The sequence below is a fragment of the Lissotriton helveticus genome, chromosome 4_1, assembly GCF_964261635.1.
Source record: "Lissotriton helveticus chromosome 4_1, aLisHel1.1, whole genome shotgun sequence".
NCBI classification, from domain to species: domain Eukaryota; kingdom Metazoa; phylum Chordata; class Amphibia; order Caudata; family Salamandridae; genus Lissotriton; species Lissotriton helveticus.
Window position 1 is genome coordinate 2067385759 of NC_136063.1, and position 25771 is coordinate 2067411529.

At 46.0% G+C, this 25771-nt stretch overlaps 1 protein-coding gene across 2 annotated transcripts in view; it reads right to left on the reverse strand.

Moving 5' to 3' along the window:
- The window catches only part of THOC2 (THO complex subunit 2), a 1495542-nt gene extending 1470104 nt beyond the window's left edge, over positions 1–25438 (reverse strand). For both annotated transcript variants that reach the window (XM_078688746.1, XM_078688744.1), the window contains exon 1: positions 25235–25438. In XM_078688746.1, coding sequence (XP_078544872.1) covers positions 25235–25299 — 65 coding nt within the window. In that variant the 5' untranslated portion in view covers positions 25300–25438. The remainder of the gene's footprint in view (positions 1–25234) is intronic.
- Positions 25439–25771: the final 333 nt, after the last annotated feature.

A 25771-nucleotide genomic window follows, 5' to 3' on the forward strand; every position in this document is an offset into this window, starting at 1 on the left:
TGGTAAACATCTCAGTAAATTGTTAACATGGGGGTGACTTTTTCCAGAATTGCTACCTGAAACTACCAGATTACACAACATTAGAGAACATTATGCTGAACCATATTAAATGTAAAATTGATATTTCCTTTTTTTATGTGAGCTGCATTTTATTTATTATTTTGGTGACCGCTGATAAATGAAATTTGTTGGAGCACGCTGTTAACAAATCTGGAGACAATCATCGTTGTTTCTAGCAAGGGAACTCTAAGGATTTGGATGAAATATAGCTTCTGGCTCTATGGAAATTAAGCTTAACGAAGCTGCGCGGGAGGGGGGTCTCCGTGTGGTGAAACAAATATATGGAAATGCACTAGTGGTTTGGCCTTTAGTAGGCTCACGGCGATATTCACAAATCAGATGTAGCTCTCCCTACAAAAAAGGTTGGAGACACCTGATCTAGATTATGCATTCTTGCCGGTCTCATGGGCAACCTCCACAATTGCACCGATTTGTTTCCTTTCCAAGTTGTTATCCAATATCTCTAATAGATATTCCATCAAAAATAACTGGAGGGTCTTATAAGATCATTGAGTGGGTAGAAGTCAACAAGAGTTTAGGTCCTTGCCAATATGGTTTCTGCAAACACATTGGAACACAGGAGCAGTGCCAGAACCATGGCTTAATATTGGCCAAGTAATCTGTAGCAAAGAGCACCCGGTGTATTTGGAATTAATCGATCTATGGCATTCGATTGTGTTAATCGATTGAGGCTCTGGTAAATATTATTAGAAATGGGGATTGGCTTCCATGCACATAAATACAAAGGCCAGAGTGCGGTTGGGTCGGGGGGAGGGGGAGTGTGATGGGGCCGCGATCCCTACCTCGCCGATGCCGCACCTCCCCTCCCGGTCCTGGCGGCAGTCCTCCGACCCAAGGGCGTCCATAACAACCAGGACTCCACCCCTTTCTTCTTCCTTACAGGAACCAGTCCCGACGAGGGAGAAACCGGAAGTGCTTCCCCGTAACCCCGGAAGTCCCTCCCCCTGTCCGGAGGCGGACCACAGAAAAGCCGGGACAGCGGACACCCGAGCGTTCAAGCAGGAAGACTCGTGGCAGGAGAAGGCGTGCAACGAACCCCGGGAGCAGAGCGAGGACCCAGAAGCAGGAGACGACGTCTGGACGGAGGACTGGTGGAGGCCAGAGGAGGAAGCTGGAGAGCGGCCGCAACTCGAGGACGGAGTTGCGGCGGGCCAAGTGAGTACCTGTTCTCCCTTTTTGTAAATATCTTCGCCTGTAAAATAGTATCGGTATAATAGCTCCTCCCTCACCATACACCTCGCACTGTGTAATAGTGTATATATCTGTGTGTGTCACTATCACGATTGTTAATAGCACCCCTCCCCTACCGGCACAGAGTCACCCTCCTCCTTACCCGTGCTGCCTCTTTCCGTCTCGTTCCTCTCCCGCCCCCTGCCTCACGTTCGTTTTCTTCTTCCCCCATACTCCCGGTGACGTAAAAAGGTACAACAGTAGTTCTGACCAGAAGAACTAACGGCCACTTTTTCTCTCTCCCTCTACATACCTCCGAGGAGCCACCGTCCCGCGACTGAACCGAACAGTGCCTCAACATACCGGCCAACCAGCGTACGACCGGCGACCATCCCCAGTCGAGGAACCATCACCACCAACCAGGAACAGCCGCCCTCCAGATCCCTCTTCTCTTGTACCTCATCCCTTGAACCCTGTACTGTAATAAAACCGGCTACGTGATAGCCCACTACATACGGCCTCCACGCCTGTTATTCCGGTCCGCTCCCACTCCACGCTTACAGGTGGTGTCAGAAGTGGGATCCCCCGGAAGCATGGAGGCCGCAGTGAAGAAATTAGCGGACTCCCAGGAACAACTGGGCAAGCTGATGGAGCAGTTTCTACAAACGGCCGAAGCGGACAGAGGACAGTTACACGACGTCCTGAAGGGCCAGGGCACGGCCCAAGACCAAGCACTGGGCAGACTCACCGATGTCCTAGGTCAGCAAAGACCCACCACCACTCTTCCCTCGGTGGTTCTACAGAAGTACGTACCGGGAGAAGACCCGGATTTTTTCTTCACTAATTTTGAAAGGCTGGCCCAAGCCGCTGCCTGGCCCCCTGACCGCTGGGGACATTATCTTGGTCCCCTATTGACTGGCGAGTTGCAAGCAGCATACCAGCAGGCCAATCTACAGGGTCAGACCCCATATGAGGACATCAAGACCTGTATCCTTGAACGACTTGGTATCGACGATGAGACCTATCGGGTACGCCTACGGCAAGCAAAAGAGGGACCGCAAGAGACTCCACGTGCTCTCTCTTTCAGGATCAAAGACCTGGCTGACCGTTGGCTGAAATCCTCCACGGCCACCAAAGAAGAAATCCTCTCCAAAATATACCTGGAGCAGTTCCTAGCCTCTCTCCATCCTGCCACTCACAAATGGGTTCGTCAGCATGCCCGTCTGACACTGGACAATGCGATAGAGATCGCCAGCGCTTACCGTCGGGCCCAGGACCACCAGAAACCCAAAGAAGAACACAGCCATAGACCCCAAGCAGCTGGACACAGCCGAGCCCCGAGACCTTTCTTGGCCAGGAGGCCCGATCCACCCCCTCTTTTCCCTTACCCCGTGATGCCCCGACCACCTCCACCCGGTCCCCAATGCTACCATTGTGGGGGCTATGGACACATCGCCCGGGTGTGTCCCCAGAAAGAAGAACCGATGGAGGTGGGACTCGCCCGGAACTATGTGTGCCTCTCTGCAGTATCCAGCCCTCCTGGTTTCCACCGCCCGTGCGGATAGATGGACACCCGGTTTTGGCCCTGGCCGACACAGGGTGTAGACAGAGCGTGCTCCGACCCCAGGAGCTACCTCACCCTGTGGGACCTGTGACCGGTACCGTAGCCATCCAGTGTGTGCACGGGGATAAAAAGGTGTATCCAACCGCCAGGATCAGAGTGCAACACCCCCTGGACAGCGGAAGCATGCTAACCGTGGGTCTGGTACCCTCCCTGCCAGAGCAAGTAATATTGGGCAGTGATTATCCCGGACTACCTAGTCTCCTACCTGACACCGCCAGCTTAAAAACATGGTGGTCAGAAGCCCCTTTTTCCAATGGCCTTCCTCCCTCAGAAAACACACCCGCCAGACTGCCGAAAACAAAAACCCAAAAGAAAAAGGAGAAAAGGAACTTTTCTATGGCCTTGCCGGTTAGGGTGGAGGACCATCCCTGGGAAACCGACAGAGTTTCGCGCTGCACAACAGGAGGACCCCATCTTACAGGAAGCATGGGGACGGGCCCTGGACAATGAAGACCCGTTGCACGTAGGTCCATACTTCTATAAAAAGAACGGCCTTTTATATAGAAAAGGGGGACCCCAACAAACCCCTCAGTTAATAATACCAGGACCCTTCCGCGATAAGGTATTGTTTCTCGCCCACAGTCACCTTCTCGGGGGCCACTTCAGCGATGAGAAGACCGGGCAGGCGATTCTTGACAAATTCTATTGGCCCGGCATCCACCAACAAGTTAAACAGTACTGCCGCGCCTGCCCCGTGTGCCAAAAAAACAGCAGATACCGGCCCCCCTGAGTCCCCCTTCAGCCCTTACCTCTGATAGACGTTCCCTTCAGTAGGGTAGGGATGGATATCATTGGTCCCATGCTCCCATCCAGAAGTGGGTGCCGGTATGCTTTAGTCCTAGTGGACTACGCAACCCGATTCCCGGAAGCCGTACCCCTCAGACACCCCACTAGCCAGAACATAGCTAAGGCATTGATCTCCATCTTCTCCAGGGTAGGCTTCCCGAGGGAAATACTCACGATCAAGGGACACCCTTTGTATCGGCACTCATGAAGCAGGTATGCTCCCAATTAGGTGTTAAACAAATAAGAACTTCAGCATACCACCCCCAAACCGACGGGCTGGTTGAGCGTTATAACGCCCCACTAAAAACCACCCGAAAGAAACTCTTAGCCCTGGAGAGCAAGAGGTGGGAGGAGATGCTACCCTTGGCTCTCTTTGCCATCCGCTGCAAGGTCCAGAGTAGCACAGGATTTTCACCCTACGAGCTTCTATATGGCAGACCCCCTCGGACCCTGCTGGACATGGCCAAAGAGGCCTGGGAGGCCGAACCCGACCGCACCAGACCCCTCCCCGAGTATGTAGAAAACCTTAGAACCCATCTGGGACAGATAAGAGACATTGTGCGACAGAACCTGGTGACAGCCCAAGCCAAGCAAAAACAACAATATGATAAAGGAACGAAACCCCGGTCCTTTCTACCAGGCAATCTAGTACTCCTCCTAATGCCCTCCTCAGACCACAAGCTGCTGGGCCAATGGCAAGGCCCCTTCCCAGTCCTGAGACAAGTGACACCAGTGACCTATGAAATAGAACTTGACCCTATCCGACGTGTTACTCAGATATTCCACGTGAACCTTCTGAAGGAATGGGTGGGACCCCGTCCCGTTCTCACGAACAGAACCTCAGAAAAAGAGCTCCCCTATGAGGCCTGTATGGACGCTGACCTAAGAGACGGACAGAAACAGGAACTCCGCACCGCCTTGCGGCCCTTGCAGCAGGTATTCTCTTCCTATCCTGGCCGCACGTCTGTTATCGAGCATGTCATTCTCACCGAACCGGGAAAAACAGTACGTCAGCGTCCCTATCGACTCCCCGAGGCCCGAAGACCCATTGTAAAGGAGGAGATTGCGCAGATGCTGCATATGGGGATCATCGAACCCTCCGTTAGCAATTGGAATTCGCCCATTGTATTGGTGCCAAAGCCCAACGGATCGGTCAGATTTTGTATCGATTTCCGGGAAATCAATAAAATCTCGTCCTTTGATACTTACCCTTTACCGCGTGTTGATGAGATGATTGAACGCATAGGAAGGGCTAAATACATCAGCACGCTCGACCTCTGCAAAGGCTATTGGCAGATCCCATTAAGACCAGAAGGCAAAAAGAAGACGGCCTTCTCCACCCCCGAAGGTCTGTACCAGTTCACTGTGATGCCCTTCGGACTTCATGGGGCCCCTGCCACTTTTCAGAGAGCCATGAACCTGGTGCTACGCCCTCATTCCCTATATGCAGGGGCTTATTTAGATGACATAATCATCTATAGTGATGATTGGGAGCAACACTTATGCCACTTGAACAACGTCATTTCCTCCCTGGGTTCCTATGGGTTCACCATCAACCCCTCAAAAACCACCTTGGCCGCTCAGACCGTAAAATACTTGGGATATCTGCTGGGGGAAGGCCTGATTCGCCCTCAAAACAATAAGAAGATCACCGCCATCCACTCCATTCCCTTTCCCCAAACCCGGAAAGAACTGCGCGCATTCTTGGGCCTTTTAGGGTATTGTAGAAGGTTCATCCCTAACTTTTCCGAGGTCGCAGCCCCCCTAACCGATCTCCTAAAGAAGTCCACAAAGACAGAAGAGGCTCTAAGGCGGCCTCATTCCTCCTTGCTACAGGCCTTCGAGAACCTGAAACGCACCTTGATGTCTAGTCCCGTGCTCATCAGCCCCGACTATTCCCAGCCCTTTATACTCCAGACTGACGCCTCAGAACAGGGTCTAGGGGCTGTCCTATCGCAAAAGGACCACAACGGAGACGAGAGGCCCATTCTCTTTCTTAGTAGAAAACTGTTTCCCCGGGAGAGACACTACGCCGTAGTAGAAAAGGAGGCACTAGCTATCAAATGGGCAGTAGAGAGCCTTCGCTACTATCTCGAGGGACGTGATTTTCTCCTGTACACAGACCATGCCCCGTTGGAATGGATGGCCCGTAACAAGGGACACAACGAACGGGTTCTTCGTTGGTTCCTGTCCCTACAGCCCTTCAGGTTCAGGACCTTACATCGGAAAGGCGCGGACCAAGGGAACGCAGATTACCTTTCTAGATACCCTTGTCCTCCTACCCGATCAAGAAAGACAGCTAGGGGAAGGGGATGTGATGGGGCCGCGATCCCTACCTCGCCGATGCCGCACCTCCCCTCCCGGTGCTGGCGGCAGTCCTCCGACCCAAGGGCGTCCATAACAACCAGGACTCCACCCCTTTCTTCTTCCTTACAGGAACCAGTCCCGACGAGGGAGAAACCGGAAGTGCTTCCCCGTAACCCCGGAAGTCCCTCCCCCTGTCCGGAGGCGGACCACAGAAAAGCCGGAACAGCGGACACCCGAGCGTTCAAGCAGGAAGACTCGTGGCAGGAGAAGGCGTGCAACGAACCCCGGGAGCAGAGCGAGGACCCAGAAGCAGGAGACGACGTCTGGACGGAGGACTGGTGGAGGCCAGAGGAGGAAGCTGGAGAGCGGCCGCAACTCGAGGACGGAGTTGCGGCGGGCCAAGTGAGTACCTGTTCTCCCTTTTTGTAAATATCTTCGCCTGTAAAATAGTATCTGTATAATAGCTCCTCCCTCACCATACACCTCGCACTGTGTAATAGTGTATATATCTGTGTGTGTCACTATCACGATTGTTAATAGCACCCCTCCCCTACCGGCACAGAGTCACCCTCCTCCTTATCCGTGCTGCCTCTTTCCGTCTCATTCCTCTCCCGCCCCCTGCCTCACGTTAGTTTTCTTCTTCCCCCACACTCCCGGTGACGTAAAAAGGTACAACAGTAGTTCTGACCAGAAGAACTAACGGCCACTTTTTCTCTCTCCCTCTACATACCTCCGAGGAGCCACCGTCCCGCGACTGAACCGAACAGTGCCTCAACATACCGGCCAACCAGCGTACGACCGGCGACCATCCCCAGTCGAGGAACCATCACCACCAACCAGGAACAGCCGCCCTCCAGATCCCTCTTCTCTTGTACCTCATCCCTTGAACCCTGTACTGTAATAAAACCGGCTACGTGATAGCCCACTACATACGGCCTCCACGCCTGTTATTCCGGTCCGCTCCCACTCCACGCTTACAGGGAGGTTACGGGAGATTTACACTAGGTGAAGGGTTCGCAAGGGGTGCATGCTTGCTCCTTTACTGTTCATTCGCTATATAAACAAAGTTGCCACTCATTTAACTTCAAGTACACCAGACGTCCCGATGGTCCTTCGCACCCCATGCCCTGTTCTGGTATATGCAATTTAGATGGCAAACACACCAAGAGCCCTGAGAGCAATGCTCAAATCATTTGTGAAATTTATGGGATCCTTCGACTTGCAGACCAATTTTGCAAAATCTTTTTCTATGGCTTGTGGCCCGAAAAGCAAATCCCTCCCTAGTATTTTGATTGGATAAAATGGTCTAGTTAGTACTAAGGTGGAGGTGGTATTTAGCTCTAATGGTTCTTGGGCACCAAATATAACTGAGCAGAGATCCAAGTTATCCAATAAAATTGGTTCTCTTTTTAGCTTCTCGTCTCACCCAGGCAGTCAAGTCTTTGCCCCTATGCTACAAGTGTATTCTTTGCAATGTGTATCAGTTGCCCCCGGGCGCCAGGGACATATCAGTGGTCCAAACAGAAGAAAATTGCTTCCGTCGTAAGCTCCTATCCATCCCTCCCGCCTTCCACACCAAATTTCATTTGCCATAATGACATGATATTAAACTATATTTGCGATCAAGCTCAAATTATTCCCCCTGTGCTATGGCTCTCAACTTCGAAAAATGAAGAAGCAATGTTAAGAAACATTATAAATAAGGCGCCCAGATTTTACTGATTTTTGCAGATAAATACAGACAGAAAATAATCTATATCCTGTGTGTATTTATTTTTAAGAGTGGAATACAGAAACTTGTGCTTCTTTTGAGTGTCTCTCCTAGCTGTCCTTCATGAATTCCAGACCAACCGCTGAGCAGATAGACACCGTCAGGATTTAAAAACATGATGAGATTCCGTAAATACTGGCATTTAACATATATTTGTATGTAACGCTAATATTTACCTGTTGGAGAAGTATTTTGTTATATTTGCCTGCTTACTTTGCTAAAACGTACCAGGCAAAGTATGAGTGCATGTTTTATCAGCTGAATAAAATGTGGAAATATACAATTTTCCAACTCAATTTATTCTCAAAACATGAAAAATAAATATGGTAAAATCCAATAAAAATCCCAAAATATAAATAAGGATAAATCCATACAGAAATGTAAAAAAAAATACCATAAAACAGTGAGCCCTAATTATAAAGGATTGCTTAGCTTGTCACAAAGGAAGGACTCGATATCCCGTGGCTAGCATTGGTAGAAAAGCCTTGCACTTCCATTGGTCTTCACCAAGCATTCACAGATGTTTACACTTGCGTAACATTGTGTAGAAGGCAAGCTCAATCCTTATTCTTAAACCATGCCCAGAAGAAAAGGTTAAGCGGCGGAATTATTAAAGATCTAATTTTCGGCTTTCCTTCTTCAGAATCATGACAATACCCAGAGTAATTATCTGTGTGGTGGGATAGGGCAATGGGAATGCTTTCTGCGGTTTTGTTTCCAGAGAGACAAAATAAAATATTTACTTTATTTTCCCCCAGGTTTCCAACATAACCTTGAATCGCTTGTGTGCCCTTGCAACAATACTCTCAGCAAATGTTGCCTTATACCTTTTTTTTGTGGTTTCTATCAAAATACACTAACATGTTTTAATGCCTTTGATCAAATTCAGAAACTTGATGTAATGTATTCAGTCATTACTTTTTTTTAATACAACTTTAGGATGATGAAATACGTTTTTATGTGAGCTTATTTTGAAGGGCTGCTGTACATTCAAGATTATCAATGTACCCTGAGTAAATTGTTTTCTTTTTCTTGTTTAAACAAGTATTGTTGTAAACTTTCCTGGTTTTACGTATTTTATTGTTTTTAATTTGTACTTTTATGGCTGCACTGCGGCCGAAAAAAGATTATCTAAATTGAATGACCCATTCTTCATCCAAAAGAAGCATTGAGAAATCTGTCATTGGGTAAGGGTGGCAACCAGGATAAAGTAGACAGAGAGGCACTGAGAAAAGGAACAAGCAATTGCAATGCAATAGGTCTCGCATTTACGAACGTTTCAGCTTTTGGCATTTGCAATGCCAATAGCTTAAACTCTCGCAAATGCGATACCTATTCCATTGCAAATAATTGTTTTGTAAAAGCGCCCCATGTCGCACTTTCACTTCAATAGTGGCCGCGGACCTCTCTTTGGACGTAGCTGGTCTAAAGAAAGGAGCGCTGCCTCCATTAATATGAAAGCGTCGCGTGGGCTCTAGTAAACAAAAAAAAAAATAAGCACGCCCGCTATGCTTAAAGCGGACTGTACTGCTAAAATAAAAAAACGAGGCCACTACAGTTAAAGCGGACCGCCATTAGTAAATAAAAGTGGGCGGCGTGCTGCGACGTAGTGGGTGAAATAGGGCAAATCATTGAAGAAAATAGTGCTCATCAACTACATAAAGCAGACCGTGTAACAAGACAAGTAAAAAGTCCAGTCGTTATGGGAGGTTTCAAATGCAGACAAGGCAGTACCAAGGAGGGATTAAAGCTTCTATTCAGGAATGAAAAGCAACTATTTTGAAAGGACAGTAACAGGAGCCGACTGGGCGGGACATGTGTGGAGCTTCAAGTCCCTGCCTCAATACAGAATGCCTCCCAGAGCAGCCCAAGCACTGCCCAGGCTTGACCTAATAAAGGGGAATTGGTTTCTCCAATGAAACTGGTTCTTCCTCAATTCAGGGGGTGAGGTCCTCCATGGAGGACTATTTTAAGTTCCGAGGGTTAGTTAGGATTTTCTATGGTTAATTTTAATCATGGGTCAAGCATTTAGCAAATGTAATAGGTTAGAACTAAGTCAGCCTGTTCCACCCAGACTGTATGCAGCCCATGAAATAATGACAAAGGTTTCTGTATCAACAGGTTTATTTTGTAATCAATGGCAGGCCTCAAGAAGTCCATTCACCCATTCGCCTTGGCAAGTCAAATTTTATCAGGGCAAGCTATTTTTAGATCCTACTGGCCTGCTATGGCGAGGTGATAGAGAACAGGTATCGTGTTCTCTCAGAAAGTGAATGATCAATAACGATGCATTTAAATCTTGTTATCTTGTTACATTTGCTCTGCGTTCAGAGACAGAGGTCAAATGTTAGCTTATGTCATACAACTTTCAATCAGAGAAAGAAAAGTAAATATAGCCTCCAGGATAAAATATGCAGCAAAGTTTGAGGATTTTGTAAAGTGAACTGTCCGACAATTATACTGTGTAAAGAGTGAGAAATTAAAGGCTGTAAGGTTTTTTTTTCTAACACATTTAAATAACTTGTAAATTAGCTGTCCTGGCACTATAAAATATATTTTAGTAGTTATGAAAGCACTTATTTGGTAATTCTGTGTGATGAAAAAAAGTTTTTAATAGCATGAAAACAAATCAGAACATTTTACATGGTGATGTGCAAATGACAAACATTTTTGCTGAAACACAATTTCCACAGATTAATGTCTATACACTCACTGTACATAGTTTATCAGTAAAACGTTGTGTTAGTGGGAAGGTTTCTGGCCATTCTAATGGAAAATATGCGGTTTGTAAATAACGGTGTGCTACCAAATCATTCTTTAATAATACATTTATTAAAAGATGAACTGAGAAACATTCCTGCCTCGGCCTGATGACAATGCAATTAGTTACCTGAGAGGCAGGTCAGGGGTTATCTATACCCTATATGTGGGCTAGATTCTTATTACAAAAGAAACAAAAGTTTGTTATATTAAATTAAACAAAATAGTTTTCTGTACAGCAGAAATGCTGAAACTTGCATATTTGAAGGTGCGCTCATGTGATCATGAAGAAGGTGCCTCTGTAAAATAAAATATTTGCTAGGCTCATACAATTTGAGACCAGATTACAGGTCAAGTACATTCGAGTAGATTATTCAAGTCACACGTCCTGTAGGTCTCAGTAAAATCTTTATGATTTTTGAGGCCTGAATGCCATAAGTATACTATGGAGAATATGTATTTGCAATTCCCAATGGAGGGGACGTTTGACTTGGCAAAAATACAGTATTTAAAGACACTGCATAGTGAGAAAAAAACACAGGAACAAGAAGATTAGATTGGCACAGTATGGTAGCGTGAATGAATGGGAGACATATAGATAACAGAGGTATGCGAAACAGGTGAAGGGCATAATACATAATTAAGGCTCCTAGTAGAAAACAATGTGTTTCCGGTCTGTATTTATTTTTAAATGCAGAAAATTGTGATTTTTGTGAGTGACTGTTGGCACTGTCTTTTATGAATTCCAAGGCAACATCTGACCAGAGAAACAGCATGTGGAGTTAAAAACCAGGATAGGATTTCCTTGAATGTAGGCATATATTTATATATATATTGCTAATATTTGCATGTGGTTGTAGTGTTCTGCTATATTGGCTGCTTATTTTGCTCAAAAGCAACAGGCATTAAAGTAGGAGTGCATACTTATCAGTTAAATAAATGTGAAAATACACTGTGTTACGACTCCATTTATTATTAAAACACAAAATAAATATGGATAAATACCAATAAGATGGCCGAAAAATAAATATGGATAGATACAGACGGAAATGTTGAAAAAATAAATACCATAAAACCGGAAGCCCCTATACATAATACACTGAAACAGGAGTTACAGGAACTTAGACAGGCCAAGAGTGTGAAGAAGTAATGAATACTGGCCCCAAGATGCTTTAGCAAATAGTAACACTTTTGTGGCAGAGTCTTTTGTACCAAAACAGGAGGAGGAAGAAGAGGCAGAAACAATAAAATAGGGACTTTTGGATAGAAGGCCTCCTGCCTAGTGAGACCGAGGCAGATAATGATTGGGCAGATAATGTTGTCAAAAGGAAGAAAGGCAAATGTAGGACTTGGAAAGAGATCAGTAGGACAGGGGTAAGCGCGTCACCCCAAGAGATTCACAGATGGAGGGCGGTTGCCTGACATTTACTACAAAGTGGAGAGGATTAAGTATTAGTTGCATTGGAGGAAAGAGCAATAAATTGGGTGGAGCCTGAGATTGGAGATTTGGGATATCGAACACATACGGATGCTCTTTTCTTTGCTCAGCTGCACCCTAGAAGGAGCAATTAGTTGCACCATGGGACACTGAATTAACAAATTACTGTGTGGAGATGGGTAAAGGGAAATGGGATAGGGAAATGGGATAGGGAAGTAGCTAGAAGTTGGACAGATAAATTGCATCCAAAGACACAGGAATTGAGAAATCAGGAGGATGAATGGGAACAAGAGATAAAGGAAGATAAAAGGCAACATAAAGAAAATAGATTAAAGATGCAAAACTAAACATGTTACAGGTCAGACAGTTACCAAACAACTCAGTGTCCAGGGATGGGACCTGTGAGAAGTTGGCCTGATGTGCAGTGTTCACTATTCTAGTGATCACTATATATCAGTCCAAACAACCCTTATTGATGATTGGTTGTAAGTCAACCTTATAGACCAGCTATCCTAGTAGCATGGATACGAGCAGTCTAAGGCTAAGACTCTAGAGGGCGTGTTAAGCCAGCTGTTTAACCATCACATTACCCCTTGAACACCCAGTGAAAGGACACCACACAAGTGTTATGAAAATAAACAGTGTATTTATTAGAATCACAACAACCCTGTACTCTTTATGAGGACAGGGTGCTAGGCACACAACAAAACTCTTACGAAAATACTTAAGTTAGCACGTTATACACAAATGCCCGAGGGGCACGAAAAACCATATACTTTAAAAGTGGAATGCGAAATTACTAGCAGGTAAGTACAGTACTAATAGGCTTTGGAATCGCTAGGACTCGACTATAGAATCGTTAGAGTACTTCTAGGAGACCTAGGGGACTCGGGTGCAGAGTGTGCACTCTCACGCGGGATGCGGGACAAAGTCTATGGAAGCTAGTAAAGACAAAGTTAGTGTTCACGGGCGAACCCGACCTGGTAGGAAGAAAACGACAGTGGATCCTGACCCTAGGATAGTGAGGCTATGCTGGGACACCGAAGTGCCGAAGTTACCTAGCCCAGGGGCTGCAGCTGCATAGGTCTGAAAAGACGTCGGGAATCTCGTTGCCGGACCAGGAGCCTGGAAGAAGGAAGTTGCTGGCAGGCGACCAGTGAAGAAAAGTTCGATGGATCCAAGCCTGGATCAAGGAAGAAGAAAACCTGAAAGCAGAGGGGACCAAGTTCTTGAATCACTAGCCAGTGATTAAGTGGGCACCAGGATGGCACCGGGCGAAGTCACCGCAGTCAGGTGAGTGGGCGCTGCTGGGCTCTGCAGTCTCTCGGACCAGGAGGCGTTGTCGGCGACCAGGATGGAGGTGTGAGCTGTCCCACGAAGGTTCTTGCTGGGTCGACGTCGCTGGACCCAGGATTGGGCAACAAGTCTTGGCAAATGCAAGGCCCACGCGGTGGACCTAAAATGGCGTCTTAGTCGGACCAGGAGGGTCCAGGGTACTTCTCCGATGGAGGGAAGCAAGGGCCAGTCTGGAGCAACCAGACTAGCAGCAGTGATGTCGTCGGGCGTCGTTCAGAAGGCCACAAGCCAGCGGGCTAGTAGCCAAACAACGCGGTGAGCAGCAAAAAGCAGAAGGGCCCCACGCAGATCGTGGAGATGCTGGGAGGCTGCACTTCGGTGCTGGAGCTGCTCAGGGTCGGGGCTTATCGGACCCCAAAGCACTCACCAGGAAATTACTCGGCGGGCTTGCTGTGCAGAAGTCGTGCAGTCTTGAAGATGGCCGGTCCCTCGAGGTCTCGTCACACCCACGAACCTCAGCGTGACTGATGATGTAGGTAGAGGTCAGAGGTGCCAGGGAAGCCGGTTCTCGTCGAGCTGGGCAGTCTTGATCCGGAGGAGAGACTTGCAGCAGACCGCAGTATTCTTAAGATGGTGCCTGCGGATGCAGGGTGACTACTCCTTAGTCACAAGGGAGAAATCTTAGGAAGAAGTCTTGAGTTCCTTTCGTGGAAAGTAGTTTCAGGATTCAAAGATGATCTGATTTGGAAGGGGGCCAGTTCCTACCTTTATCCTGTAAAAAGGGGCTGGCACGCGACTAAGTCCTGCCCTAGGGGTGGGACTAGGAGGGGGGTGGTTACACCCACTTCCTTGGCGGGCTTTTCCCCAGCACAGGGTCTGGAGTGACCCTGAAACTGGTTCCAGCCAGCCTATGCACAGTGAGCACCGGTGTGCCACGTGCAGTCACCTTCCTCTGAAGCCCTGCCTACCTACAATACACAAACCCTGTCTGGGACGGTGCTGGCACCGCCCCTGGCAGGAAACCCTTTGTCCTTATCTCCTGCTCTGGGAGGACTCCCAGCAGCAGGAGGGCAGACTTGTGTCTCGGTGGCAGCATCCATTTTGTGGATGCTAAGGCTCTGTCTGATTTTAACCGGGGTTAGGGGTTACATACATGTCGTGTCCCTCTAGAAGGGTGGAATGCTAACCCCGTCGCCAGAATTGGCGAGGGGTTAGTATTCCAATTCGTATGGCACCTTACTCGACATGTTTTGATAAAGCGATACCAGAGTTGGCATATAACCGCGAGGATTATAATGCACTTAAGAGTATATGGTATGCGATATCATTGAAACGGCTAAGGGATGGATCCCGAAAGCCGCAGACAGGCTCAGCTCATGCCAGAGCACCATCTCACACGATTCCAAGCACTCTGCCTTCAGGATTGTTAAGGCCTGCCATAGGAGATCTGTGTGTCCATTTTAGGGTTAGATATAGGTATACTATATCTAAAGCAAAGGGTGATTACACCACCTTGCCCCAGCTGTCAAGCAGCCAGTTGTGTCAGATTTGGATGGCCAGCCAGGGGTGGCATAATACATGCTGCAGCCCCTGGTAGGCCCTGGGTACACCTATGCCCTGGGTACCTAAGGTACACTGTACAGGGACTGATAAGGTGACTCAGTATCCAATTTAGATATGTACCTAAGGTACATGGAATCCATTTTACAGAGAGAGCAGTAGGCCTGGGGCCCTGAATAGCAGGGTCCCAGGTCAACTAAGTCAGAAAACCAGCAAAACACCAGGCAAAAAGTTGGGGGCAACCATAGTCAGGGATCTACCTTCCTACAGGACCTATACGAACACACCTGCTCAGCTGACCGTTCTAGAGCCTGGCACTACCCCTATTAAGGGACTTCCTATGAGCGAAGTCCTTGGAACAGCATCCAAGAAGTTTCATTATGTTTAAACCCCATGGACCAATACACTTTTACAAACCTTTTTCCTAATTTTCGAGAGAGATTTGATGCATGGTATTCGAAGGTAGAGTAGGTATTGAAATGAGGCGATCTGACCAGGAAAGACCTCAATACTATGCTTTCCAGAATTATACCTTTTAAACTGATCAAAAAGGTGCAGAGGCCAAAGGAAGAGCCAGATAGACAAGACAATGGTTTCCTTTTCCAGGACACTTTGGACCTGCCACAAAAGGTTCTCATATGTCTCAATTAATTGGTACCTTGTAAACGTATTGATGAGAATAAATTAGTTTAGGTAGCTAAAAAAAATATATATGAATCTGTTTATTTAAATTATGTGAAAATCTTTTAATCCTCATAGTGGGATGGATATTGAGAACCCTGGTTCTACTTCTGTCCTAGTGAATGCATTAGTACATGGACTACTGATCGCCGTTTAGAAACACCTTCAGTTATTCCTTGCTTTTCGGTGGAACCACTTGATAACAATGCTCAATATTAATATGAGTTTCAACAACAGGGGGACGACAAAAGAAGCAGCCGAAGGATACTAAAATCAAGTTGATGGTTCAACAGTTACAGCAGTTTAATACACCCAATATGAGACAGGCAGGGGATTTTGTGGTAGCACGGAGACCAAGGGAGGTGGAGGCTTCAGGGGATGAGGATGGGGTATAAGGGAGCCCCCTTCCCACCCAGTCAGAACAAGGGTCTTGTATTTGTGATGCTAATGATCAGTGGAAGACTCAATTTCCCAATAAACCTAACATTTTCCAATCTGGTATGAATCCATCGCCCCAAGGCAACGTCAAGCCAACTCCTTCCCTGCTTCCTGTTCAGGGCCTCCGTCAAGTCCAATAAATATGAATTATTTTGATAAGCAATATCGACAAACACCATATCAAATGATGGCCTAAGAAATTAAATATAGGGGTGCCCCAGAGGGAAAATAGGAGTAGCAGGGCCGGCATTATTAGTTGGCCAGACGGGTCCTTATGTTCAATAAGACGTTTATGGTCACAATGCTAAGTTCCTCACAGACACTGATGTCACTTACTCTAAAATATCAGATAATACGGTTCCCCACTTACACCACTCGAGAGTGACTAACACCTCCGTGGGGATTTCAAATGTTCCCACTACAAGCCCTATTAGTCAACCCGTGACGTTTACCATTGGTCCAATCACGAACAAAACATTCTTTTGTGGTTTCTGACAAAAGAACCTTTACTTTGCTGCATATTGATTTATTGAAAAACGATTAATACTGTCATAACACGTACACAGGATGGTATTTTCTTTGAATGCAATAATGAATGATTAATATCCATTTATATCTCAAATGTATGTACATCATACTGAAGTTGAATGTGATGTTTTGGATTGTTTACCTGATATTGTGCGAAAATGTAACAATTGGTGTCTAGGATAAGAACAAATCTAATGTGGGAAGAATAATTATTATTGAGCCTAGCCTATTCACATGTTTGAAGACAAATTTAGTTTTTCCACATTGCCATATTACACTGGAGGGAGAGATGGGATTGCAGGAAATAATATCAGCAGGGAGGGAGTCCTGGTAGAAAGAAAGGGGAGAGTCTTTAAATCCAGATGTTCCCAGAGCACAAAGTAAGACCCCTAAAAAAGACTGATGAGTGGCATCTTCTACAAGATCTTTGCGAGATTAACAAGTTAGTACAGCCCAGATTTTCTGTGGTGCCAAACTCCACTAACATTCTTAAAACCATAATCCCTTTCATTCACTTATTTTTCATTCACAGATTTTACAGTTGCATTCTTCTCCATTCCCATGCACCCCAATCGTCAATATCCATTCTCCTTTGTCTTTAATGGGTGCAGTTTTTCATGGACAAGGACTCCTCAAGGGGTATAAAGAATCGTTTTCCATATATTCACAAATATTAAAGGCCTTCCTTGATCAACCTGCAGTGGCATTGATGCAATGTGTAGATTATCTCCTTATAGTAGCTAATAATAATTCATATTTGTAAAACTCGAACATATCACCGTCTAAGGGGTTTCAAGGAGCTAGGGTCATCGAGGAGATTAAGTGAGCTATTGCTCAGAGTACCATGATGCTGAGCTGCCGCTGGGGATCAAACCATGAAACCTGCGCTCTGGAGTCAGCCACTCTGGCCGCTGCACCACACCTCTCACCATAGCAGCTTGCAACTAATACGGAAGAACAGTGTAGGTGGGCTATTGTACATTTGCCTAGCCTCTTAGCATCTCATGGTCACAAAGCCTCCTTAAACAAATTAGTTTGGTATAATATAGCCGCCCTGTTTGGGCCACCTGATTTCTAAAGGGGAGAGTAGACCTCACCTGAACGCATTTATGCAATAATGAAACTTCCTGCTCCCACGACAACATGGAGTATGTTCATTTCTAAAAATGGCAGGGTATTGCAGGCAGTGGATATCAAAATGTTCCCTTATTCCTGAACCTTTACAGGACTTGACACACAAGGATGTTACTTATCCTGTCACCTAGATGTGGAAACATCAGCAACGTTGTCACACTATTAAAAAGTCTCTCAGTGAGTTTCCAGCATTGGGGATTCAAGATGACACTAAAGAGTTTTACCTCTTTACACATGAGCATGAAGGATGTGTTCTTGCTGTTCTCACATGGGGGCTTTAAGAGACTATGAGCATATCTGTATACAATATTAGAGCCCGTAGCCAGAGCACTTCCCAAATGCCATGAGGGCAGCAGCAGCAGTCTCGGCAGAACAAAGTGAGAGTTGGGTTTAGGAAATACATTGAATGTATAAGTTCCTTATTCTGTTGATACATTGCTAAATAAAAAAGCATTTTACTAATGCCATACCGACTATGGTATAAACAAATTCATTTGTCAGCTGATATTACGTTGCATTGGTGTACTTCTTTGAACCCAACCACACTGATGCCTTTGCCTGTAGAAGATGAAATGACAGAATTGCACAATTGATTTTTGTTAACAGAACAACAGCTACCTCTGAGTAGCTCACCTGTGTGCAGCCCAGCTCATTAAATTAGAAAGCTTTTGCTTGGTTGAATTAATATACATATAAAGAATTTGAGATTATACAATAATAATATTAGCAGCGGTCAATGAGTTTCATTGAACATAAGTAGCTCTCAGAACAGAAAAGGTTGGAGAGCCCTGTTTTAGACATATTAGCTGAGTTGGGTGGTATCTGTAGGATCAAAAAAGGGATTGTTGGCTTAATACTCCAAATAACGCAGCAAGTGTGCATAAGGCATTGGAAATTTGCATGATATTGAGCATAAAATGCATAAGGCAACCAAAAGAACTTTCTGAGATGATTTGGGGTCCTTCTTTGGGTCTTACGGTTCATCGCTATTGAAAGGACTAAATTATTTGCTTGGCAATATTGGTAACATTATGTATTCTTAAAAATATATTTCCTACATGTATCTCAGAATGTATCCCTAAGGCTCATGTTACTGCAAGTAAAGCTATGGAGAAGTGTGGCTCAGGGGTTAGAGGCAGCAGACCCGGAAGCTGAGATCTGTCCTGGACCAGGGTTCAATTCCCCGCCTCGGCGGGGTCTTGGGCTAAAAAATTCCACGGACTCGATAATTCTCGCCCCGGTGCCTCCTCGACTCACGGGTTCACACTCTGCGACTCTGGGCAATAGCTTGCTTAATCTCCACAACGGCCCCTCGCGGCGGGATGCCTGACTTTCACCTTGGGGATACCCTGCTATCTCACAGGGGAATACCAGGAAGGGTTCCCTAAGCAAGCGCCGGGAAACCCACTGCGGGTAGCTGTGCGCTATATAAGCTCAACTACGTTTACGTCCCAGAAACACCACAAGAAAGGCCCCTGGGGCTCGGTGATGTGGAGGAGTGCTGGTGTGTCCTTATAAAGGACTGCTTCCCTCACCCACCTGAAGGTGGCATACTTCATCATAGGGTAACCTCCTCGCATTGTGAACCTAGTCACAATGCGTGCTACACCCCCTTCTCTGAGAGGGAAGAGGCCAGGATTAAAAGCAAACTATGACAGGAGGGAAATAGACCATATTTTTTTTACTCTCTTCTGTAACCTTTACAAGAACTTATTTCTAGGATAAACATGTTTATTTTAGTTTAGCCAAGTGCAGCTGGGGTTCATGGAAATGTTAATTGAATTATGTGCGTAAGAAAAAGTTTCAACTGCAGAAGGTTTCCTTCCTGTTCAAAGTTCACTAAAGGAAAACATTCTCTCACTTAGGGGCTTATTAGGATGACGGACGGACTTTGTCCGCCCGTCATCCTACCGGGGTTTGGGACCGCACGCCATAAGGGCGGGGGTATTAGGATGTGCCCGCCACAGTGGCGGGCACATCCTGCATTTTTAGCATTGTGGCGGGCGGTGCTCTCTGCACCACCGGCCACAATGCTAAAAATGCATTTGCATAGAAAAAGCGGCAGGCACCGCGCGGTGCCTGCTGCTTTGTTTATGCAAATGAAGGGGGGTACCACAGGTACCCCCCGTGTGCCCCCCCACCTCTCCTTCACTCCGGAGGCCCGCAGGGGGCCCCCCAGAGTGAATACCGCATGCCTTTCCGTGGTGGCATCGCCGCCGCGGAAAGGCATCTGAAACAGCCCATCATAATATGGCTGGCGGTGTCCGCCATCATATTAAACCGGGGCAGAAAAGCGGCAGACGGTCTTTCCGTCCGCCGCGGCCCCCCCCGCCATCCTAATATGGCGGGGGGGGGGGGAATTCAGGTGCGGATGGCGGGCAGATTGCCCCTGCCAGGCTGGCGGTGGCTACCGCCACCCTGGCGGGGGCAATTCGCCCGCCATCCTAATGGGCCCCTTAGTTTTGTGAACTGTTACCAGGGCTTGGGAGCTGGTAATGAAGCTGATGTACTCATAAGATTTAGTTATACATACTACAAACTCCCAATTGTGTTGTCAAGATCGATGAATAATGGTTTGTTTAAAGCATAACCAGCCATTGTGAGAAATGAAGGAAAGCCATTAGTTGTTAATGATACACGGCAAGCTGCCTGAAATCATCCTTTCTCAAGGACCTTGTGTTTCAAGATAGTTTTTTTCTTGGGATCATTGTTTTCCACAGTTTCCTATGTAACTACAAATGTATACAAGTTGAGTAGTTTGTAAGCTGAAGCACACTCCTTGGCGAATGCTGAGAGACTCAGCTGCTGAAGCAGAATAAAAGGATACTGACGATTCCCCATGACTGACTCCCCCAATATCTGAAGACTTCTTCATTTCGGCTTTAACAGGACACAGCTATCAGTGCAGCTGCGAGGTTTAGGAGTGCAAGTGGCTCACAGAACCCCCAATTACAGGGAGTAGTGTTTTTGGTCAGTTTTATTTTTGTTAGCTATATTTGCTCTTTTATACGTTTTCTATTTAGTGTGGACAATGATCTACAGAGATGGACCCATGAAATGAATAAGCTCATACTTCCCACCCTATGTGATCGGTCATACCCCTCAAACGCTCCAATGTTTGGGATGGGGCTCGACTTGAAAACATTTTGCTTGGGAGGAGGCAGGTCAGTGCAAAAATGCTTAAACATCTCTGGCCTAGAGTGAGTAGGTCTTCAGGATTGGTTTTTCTTGATGTATGTAGGGAGGATTAAACCTAACAGGCCACAGTAGTTATACATTTAAATTATGGGTGTTTCAATATGTCCGGGCCTGATTGAGCTGTGGTCCATACTCTTTTTGAATTACCCTAAAAAGTGGATAAGCAGTCAGGTGTTTTCAATCTCTTCTGAAGTTTACAATCCCCAGACTTCACTCATCACACAACTAATTTCATATTAAAATACATTTTTTTAAAATAGTCAAGCATCTCAGCTCTCTTATCCACTTAATACACTCCAACTACACACAACACGCACTACTCCAACTATCATCTTTCTTACGAATACTCATAAATATTCTCAGTCCAAAGTCACGTAACAGACATCACTGACCATATCATCGAAAACAACCTAAATACACAGTTCACAGACATTTGACTCACTCCCAATATCGCTCCTAGTCTTCAATTAACGCATTCTTTCCAGTTACACAATCATCCACCAACTAGGATTGGCCTAACCATTCCTAGCAGGCTCTCCAACCAGGTAATTAGTTTCAATTGATCTTCCTCCAAATGTCAGCATCTCTCTCTTTTTTTTTAAACAGATTTTTTTAGGGTTTTACATCTCGTGCAATAGCATTTCAAGCATCAAGTCCGCCGTGAGTTACAATACATTGAACAATTACACTCTCATTTACCATTGTTGTTTATTGACCAACTTCCCATACGCCCCTCTCTCTCCCGTAGTCAGCACCGCATCAGAAACATAGTACCCTACATGTGCGTGCAACCTAGATGTAGTATACTGTATGGGGAGGGTAAGGGGTAGGCGGGGGTGGGACAGCAAAACCCCAGGGAGGGACTGACCTGTTCCGTCGAGAAAAAAGGTGGGGGTGGAGACCCGGAAGAGATTTTGTCTCTGGATTGACCAAGCCATCTACCAGCCTCTCCCGGGCACTTGCTGCCTCAAATGTGCCTATTCTTCGTTTAGCCGCTCTAAGTTGTATCCGCCCTTTATAGCCCAGGGCTCGAAAAATACATTCGCATTGTCAAGCAACATTTATTCAGGACGAGCTAATTTTAGGGACTACTACCCCTTTGAGTTGAAAACCCTCTAACTTCAGGGAAGACAAACTGACTTTTGACCATCTCTGAAGCAGAGAAACTGTGACAAGATAAGATTTAAAGGCATCTTTATTGCTCACAAAGTGAAAGAACAATAAAAAGCCTTTAAATCTTGCTTTCTATATTTACTGTGCAAAGCATGTTAAATTAAAGGCTGTAAGATGTCAGGCTTTTTTCTAACAACACTGAAATAGCCAAGTGAACTGTTCAAACATTTCAAATATATTTCACTAGTTATGAAGACCTATTTTTGTAATTCTGTGGTGAAAAAAATATTTTTATGGGATTAAAACAAATTAGAACACTTTACTTGGTGATGTGCAAATTTCTAATATTTTTGCTGAAAACCAAATTCCAAAAATTGCTTTTTAGCTATTACCAGTGAAACTACATGTTAGTGGGGATGTTGTGTGGCCATTTCAATGGAAAATATGTTATCTGTAAATGATAATGCACTACCACATCATGCTTTGGTAATATATTTATGAAATGTGAGTTTTTAAACATGAACTGGGAATTATTACTGCTCCTGCCCAAATGACAATGCTATTAGTGAACTAAGAGGTAAGCCAGGAATCATGTGTGCTCTATACATGGGCTTGATTCTTGTTATACATGGAGCAAACTTTTAGTATAGTAAATAAAGAGTTTTTTGGTATAGCAGAAAAAGTGAACTTGCATATTTGAAGGTGCTCTCTTATGTAATATTAAAGAAAAAGGCAGCTCTATAAGATAAAATATTTGCCTAGGATCACACAATTTGAGACAAGTCCACGGGTCAAATACATTACAGTTAGGTTGAGTAGATTATTAAAGTTACTAGACCTGCAGATCTAGTAACATTTTTATGATTTTTCGAGCCCTGTAGTCCGCCCATTTTTCCAAGGACCTATTCGGGGTCCTTTGGGCGTTTTCCAATATTGCGCAATTTCACAAATACCTAGAATAAATTATAAATCTTGGAGCCTATTAGTAATTTTTGTTTTGGATGTATGTGGGAGTCACCCAAATAAGCAATGACCAGGGAACCTCTGTTCCTAGAACTGCTGCGACTATGCTCGTGATCACTTCCCAGAATGGGCGTATCTCACGGCACTCCCAAAACATATGTAAGATGCACGCGCCTTCTTCTCCGCATCAAGAGCAAGCAGCCTCGGCTATGTTGAAGTATCGCCTAATCTTTGTGGGGGTGAGATAGGACCTGTGTAACACATAATACTTGATAAACTTGAAGCGCGCATTCCAGGTTACCTTTGGCGCCCTCTTGAGGATCAGCTCCTAGTCTCTCTCACGAATGGGTATACCCAAGCCCTCCTCCCAGTGCTCCTTCGGACGCTGATAATCAGCTCGGATGACCTTGTAGAGACAGGACACAGTTTTCATCATGCCAGCGCCACATAATAGCAGCATTGAAGCACACGCGGCCTCCAAGAGCCCGTGCCCCTATGTTTCTGTCGCCATAGTGAGTGCTATGTGTACGAGAAAGGGGCCCTTCTCGGAATTCCACAAATGGTAGAAGCACTGAGTCTTTGAAAAGAACTCCAATCTCGTCACCCCCGCCTCCTCCCACACGTCTATGTCTCTCCAGCAGTCTCCATGCGGCAAGTGTTTTAACAGAGCGAACAGTAGTTCTGTGGAATAGGAATTCGGGTACCCACCTTCTGCAAACATCTGCACGTGCAGCGAGTGATCAATCTGAACACTTGCGTATCTCCTATCGAGGATCGTTGGATTCTCAGCAAGACCTTGGAAAGGGCTGTAGAGGTTCGCGCAAAGGGCTCAAAGCCCTTGCCGGGATTCTCCTAGCCGCAAGCCACTGGATCAACCAACAGAGTTAGGCGGCTATATAATACGTTTTAAAATCGGGGACCCTCAGTCCTCCAGCCTTCGTCGGATGTCGCAGCGTGTCCAGTGCCACTAGCCTTCACCCGTCCTCCAGATGAAAGCAACAATTAGGGAGTCTAGCTCCGAAACATTGCTTGCGGAACCCAGAACGGGAGCATTCCTACAAGAGGCACCGCAAGACCACCAACTTTAGGAGTACAACACAGCCCGCCACCAACAATGGTAACATCTTCCAAAAGTCTATGGAAGCTCGCAGGGCTCAGAGTGCCCGACCTACCTTGCCCTCCAACAGATCTGCCAGTGGCAAAATGAGTAAAGGACCCGCATCTGGGTATACCATGCTCACTTTGCCACTGGATTCAAGCCAGTCTAGCCGATGAGGGGTGTTACCCCGAAACCGGTCCAAGGATGCTTGTTTCTGGTCCAGAGAAGACCTGGCTTGGACTGTTCCCATGAGGAACAGGGTCAGGACTGATTTGCATATGGCTGGGTCTGAACTGGGGTGGCAAGTGAGCTAAAGAATAATAATGTTGGATTCAACCCAGATCTTTTACTGGGGGCGAGTGTCTGAAAAGTTTCAGCGCTCCGTCGATCATCTTCTTGTGTTTGCTTTGCAACTAGTCTATGTCTGCATTTACTTACACGAGAAATGTATACTCTTAAGTGAATTTTTGATGGGTTTTAATGCGATTACTGTGCACCAATAAACTCAAAATAGGAGCAGTGTTGTCCAAATGTACACATCTGCAGCGATTAAGACTTCACAAGGAAACCTCTCTTTTTTATTAACTAATAGACAGGAGCATGAATGACTGAAAAGGGTACGGCCCCGTTTGGAAATCACTCAAGAGTAACAGGGGTGGAAAAAGCCAATCAAAGGTGGTGAAATGCAGAAACATCTAATAAAATAAACTTTGGTGAACCTCAGAGGTGAAAGGTAATCAAAACATGACATTTTATAGACAAGAAGGCGTCGCGTGGGACTCTCAGGCTAAAAAGGGAAGCTACTGGGGTGAAAGGGAGGGCAATGCTTGAGAACCTACGAGATGTAGTAGGACAAATAGCCTTTGGGGGTGAAATACCTGGGTCAGGGCATGCATATCGTTGACAGATGTTCTTAAATCGTCTACCTTTAATTTCTTATTCAAGTGCATTTGGGGCTAGCTTGAAATGCCTTAGAGATGCCAGTTATTTTTTTTTGTAAACAAAACTTAAAAGGAGACAGTCATCTAACAATGTACCTCAGAGTTAGCCACATATATGGCCACTACAAAAGAAGGAGCCAGGTGAAGTTTCCAGGGTCGCAGGTAAAGCTACTCTGAAAGCACATGTACACTATATTGAACGTGTGCAAGTGTACAAACATTCCGTGTAACTGACGCCGAGCTACCGTTGTCGACTGAGGATTGAAGAAAAGCACTCTCCCCTGCCCCGTCGCAGTTTCCTGCAATATTCAGTACACTGTCCACTGCTTGAACGGTCTGTACTTACAAATCAGTTTTGCCAGATTTCTCCCAGTTCTTAATCCAATCGGCAGGAAGCGCCACCACCGCCATCTTCCCCTCTCTCTAGCCCTCGCTCCGGCCTATGCAGATAGCCCGGATGTTTGGTTGCACGTCACTTGGGGTCAGAGGGGAAAATGTGCCACGCGCAGACTGCCGGGAGAGGTAGGTTTCCGTCTCCAGGGCGCACTGCGCATGTCGGGCATAAAACACTCACTCAAAAAGAGAGTCTCGGGCTGTGCTTGTTCGTTCTGCTCTTTTGTAGAGATCTTTAGCGTTTACGTGCCAAATTCTAAAATTGGAGCTGCGTGCCACGTGCAAGTCTTTTTAACTTTAAAGTCATTACGCACGATCTAAATTCTTTATTTACTACTTCCCCCTCATAACAGTTGTTACGTAGAGATGCCGTCTTACCCCGAGAAAAATACCGACCATATGTTCACTTTTTAACATTCTGCAAAGGATGTGGCTTAACCGCTAGAGCGGCCAACATTAAAGCTGGGGAACTAGGTTCTAGTCTGGCAGG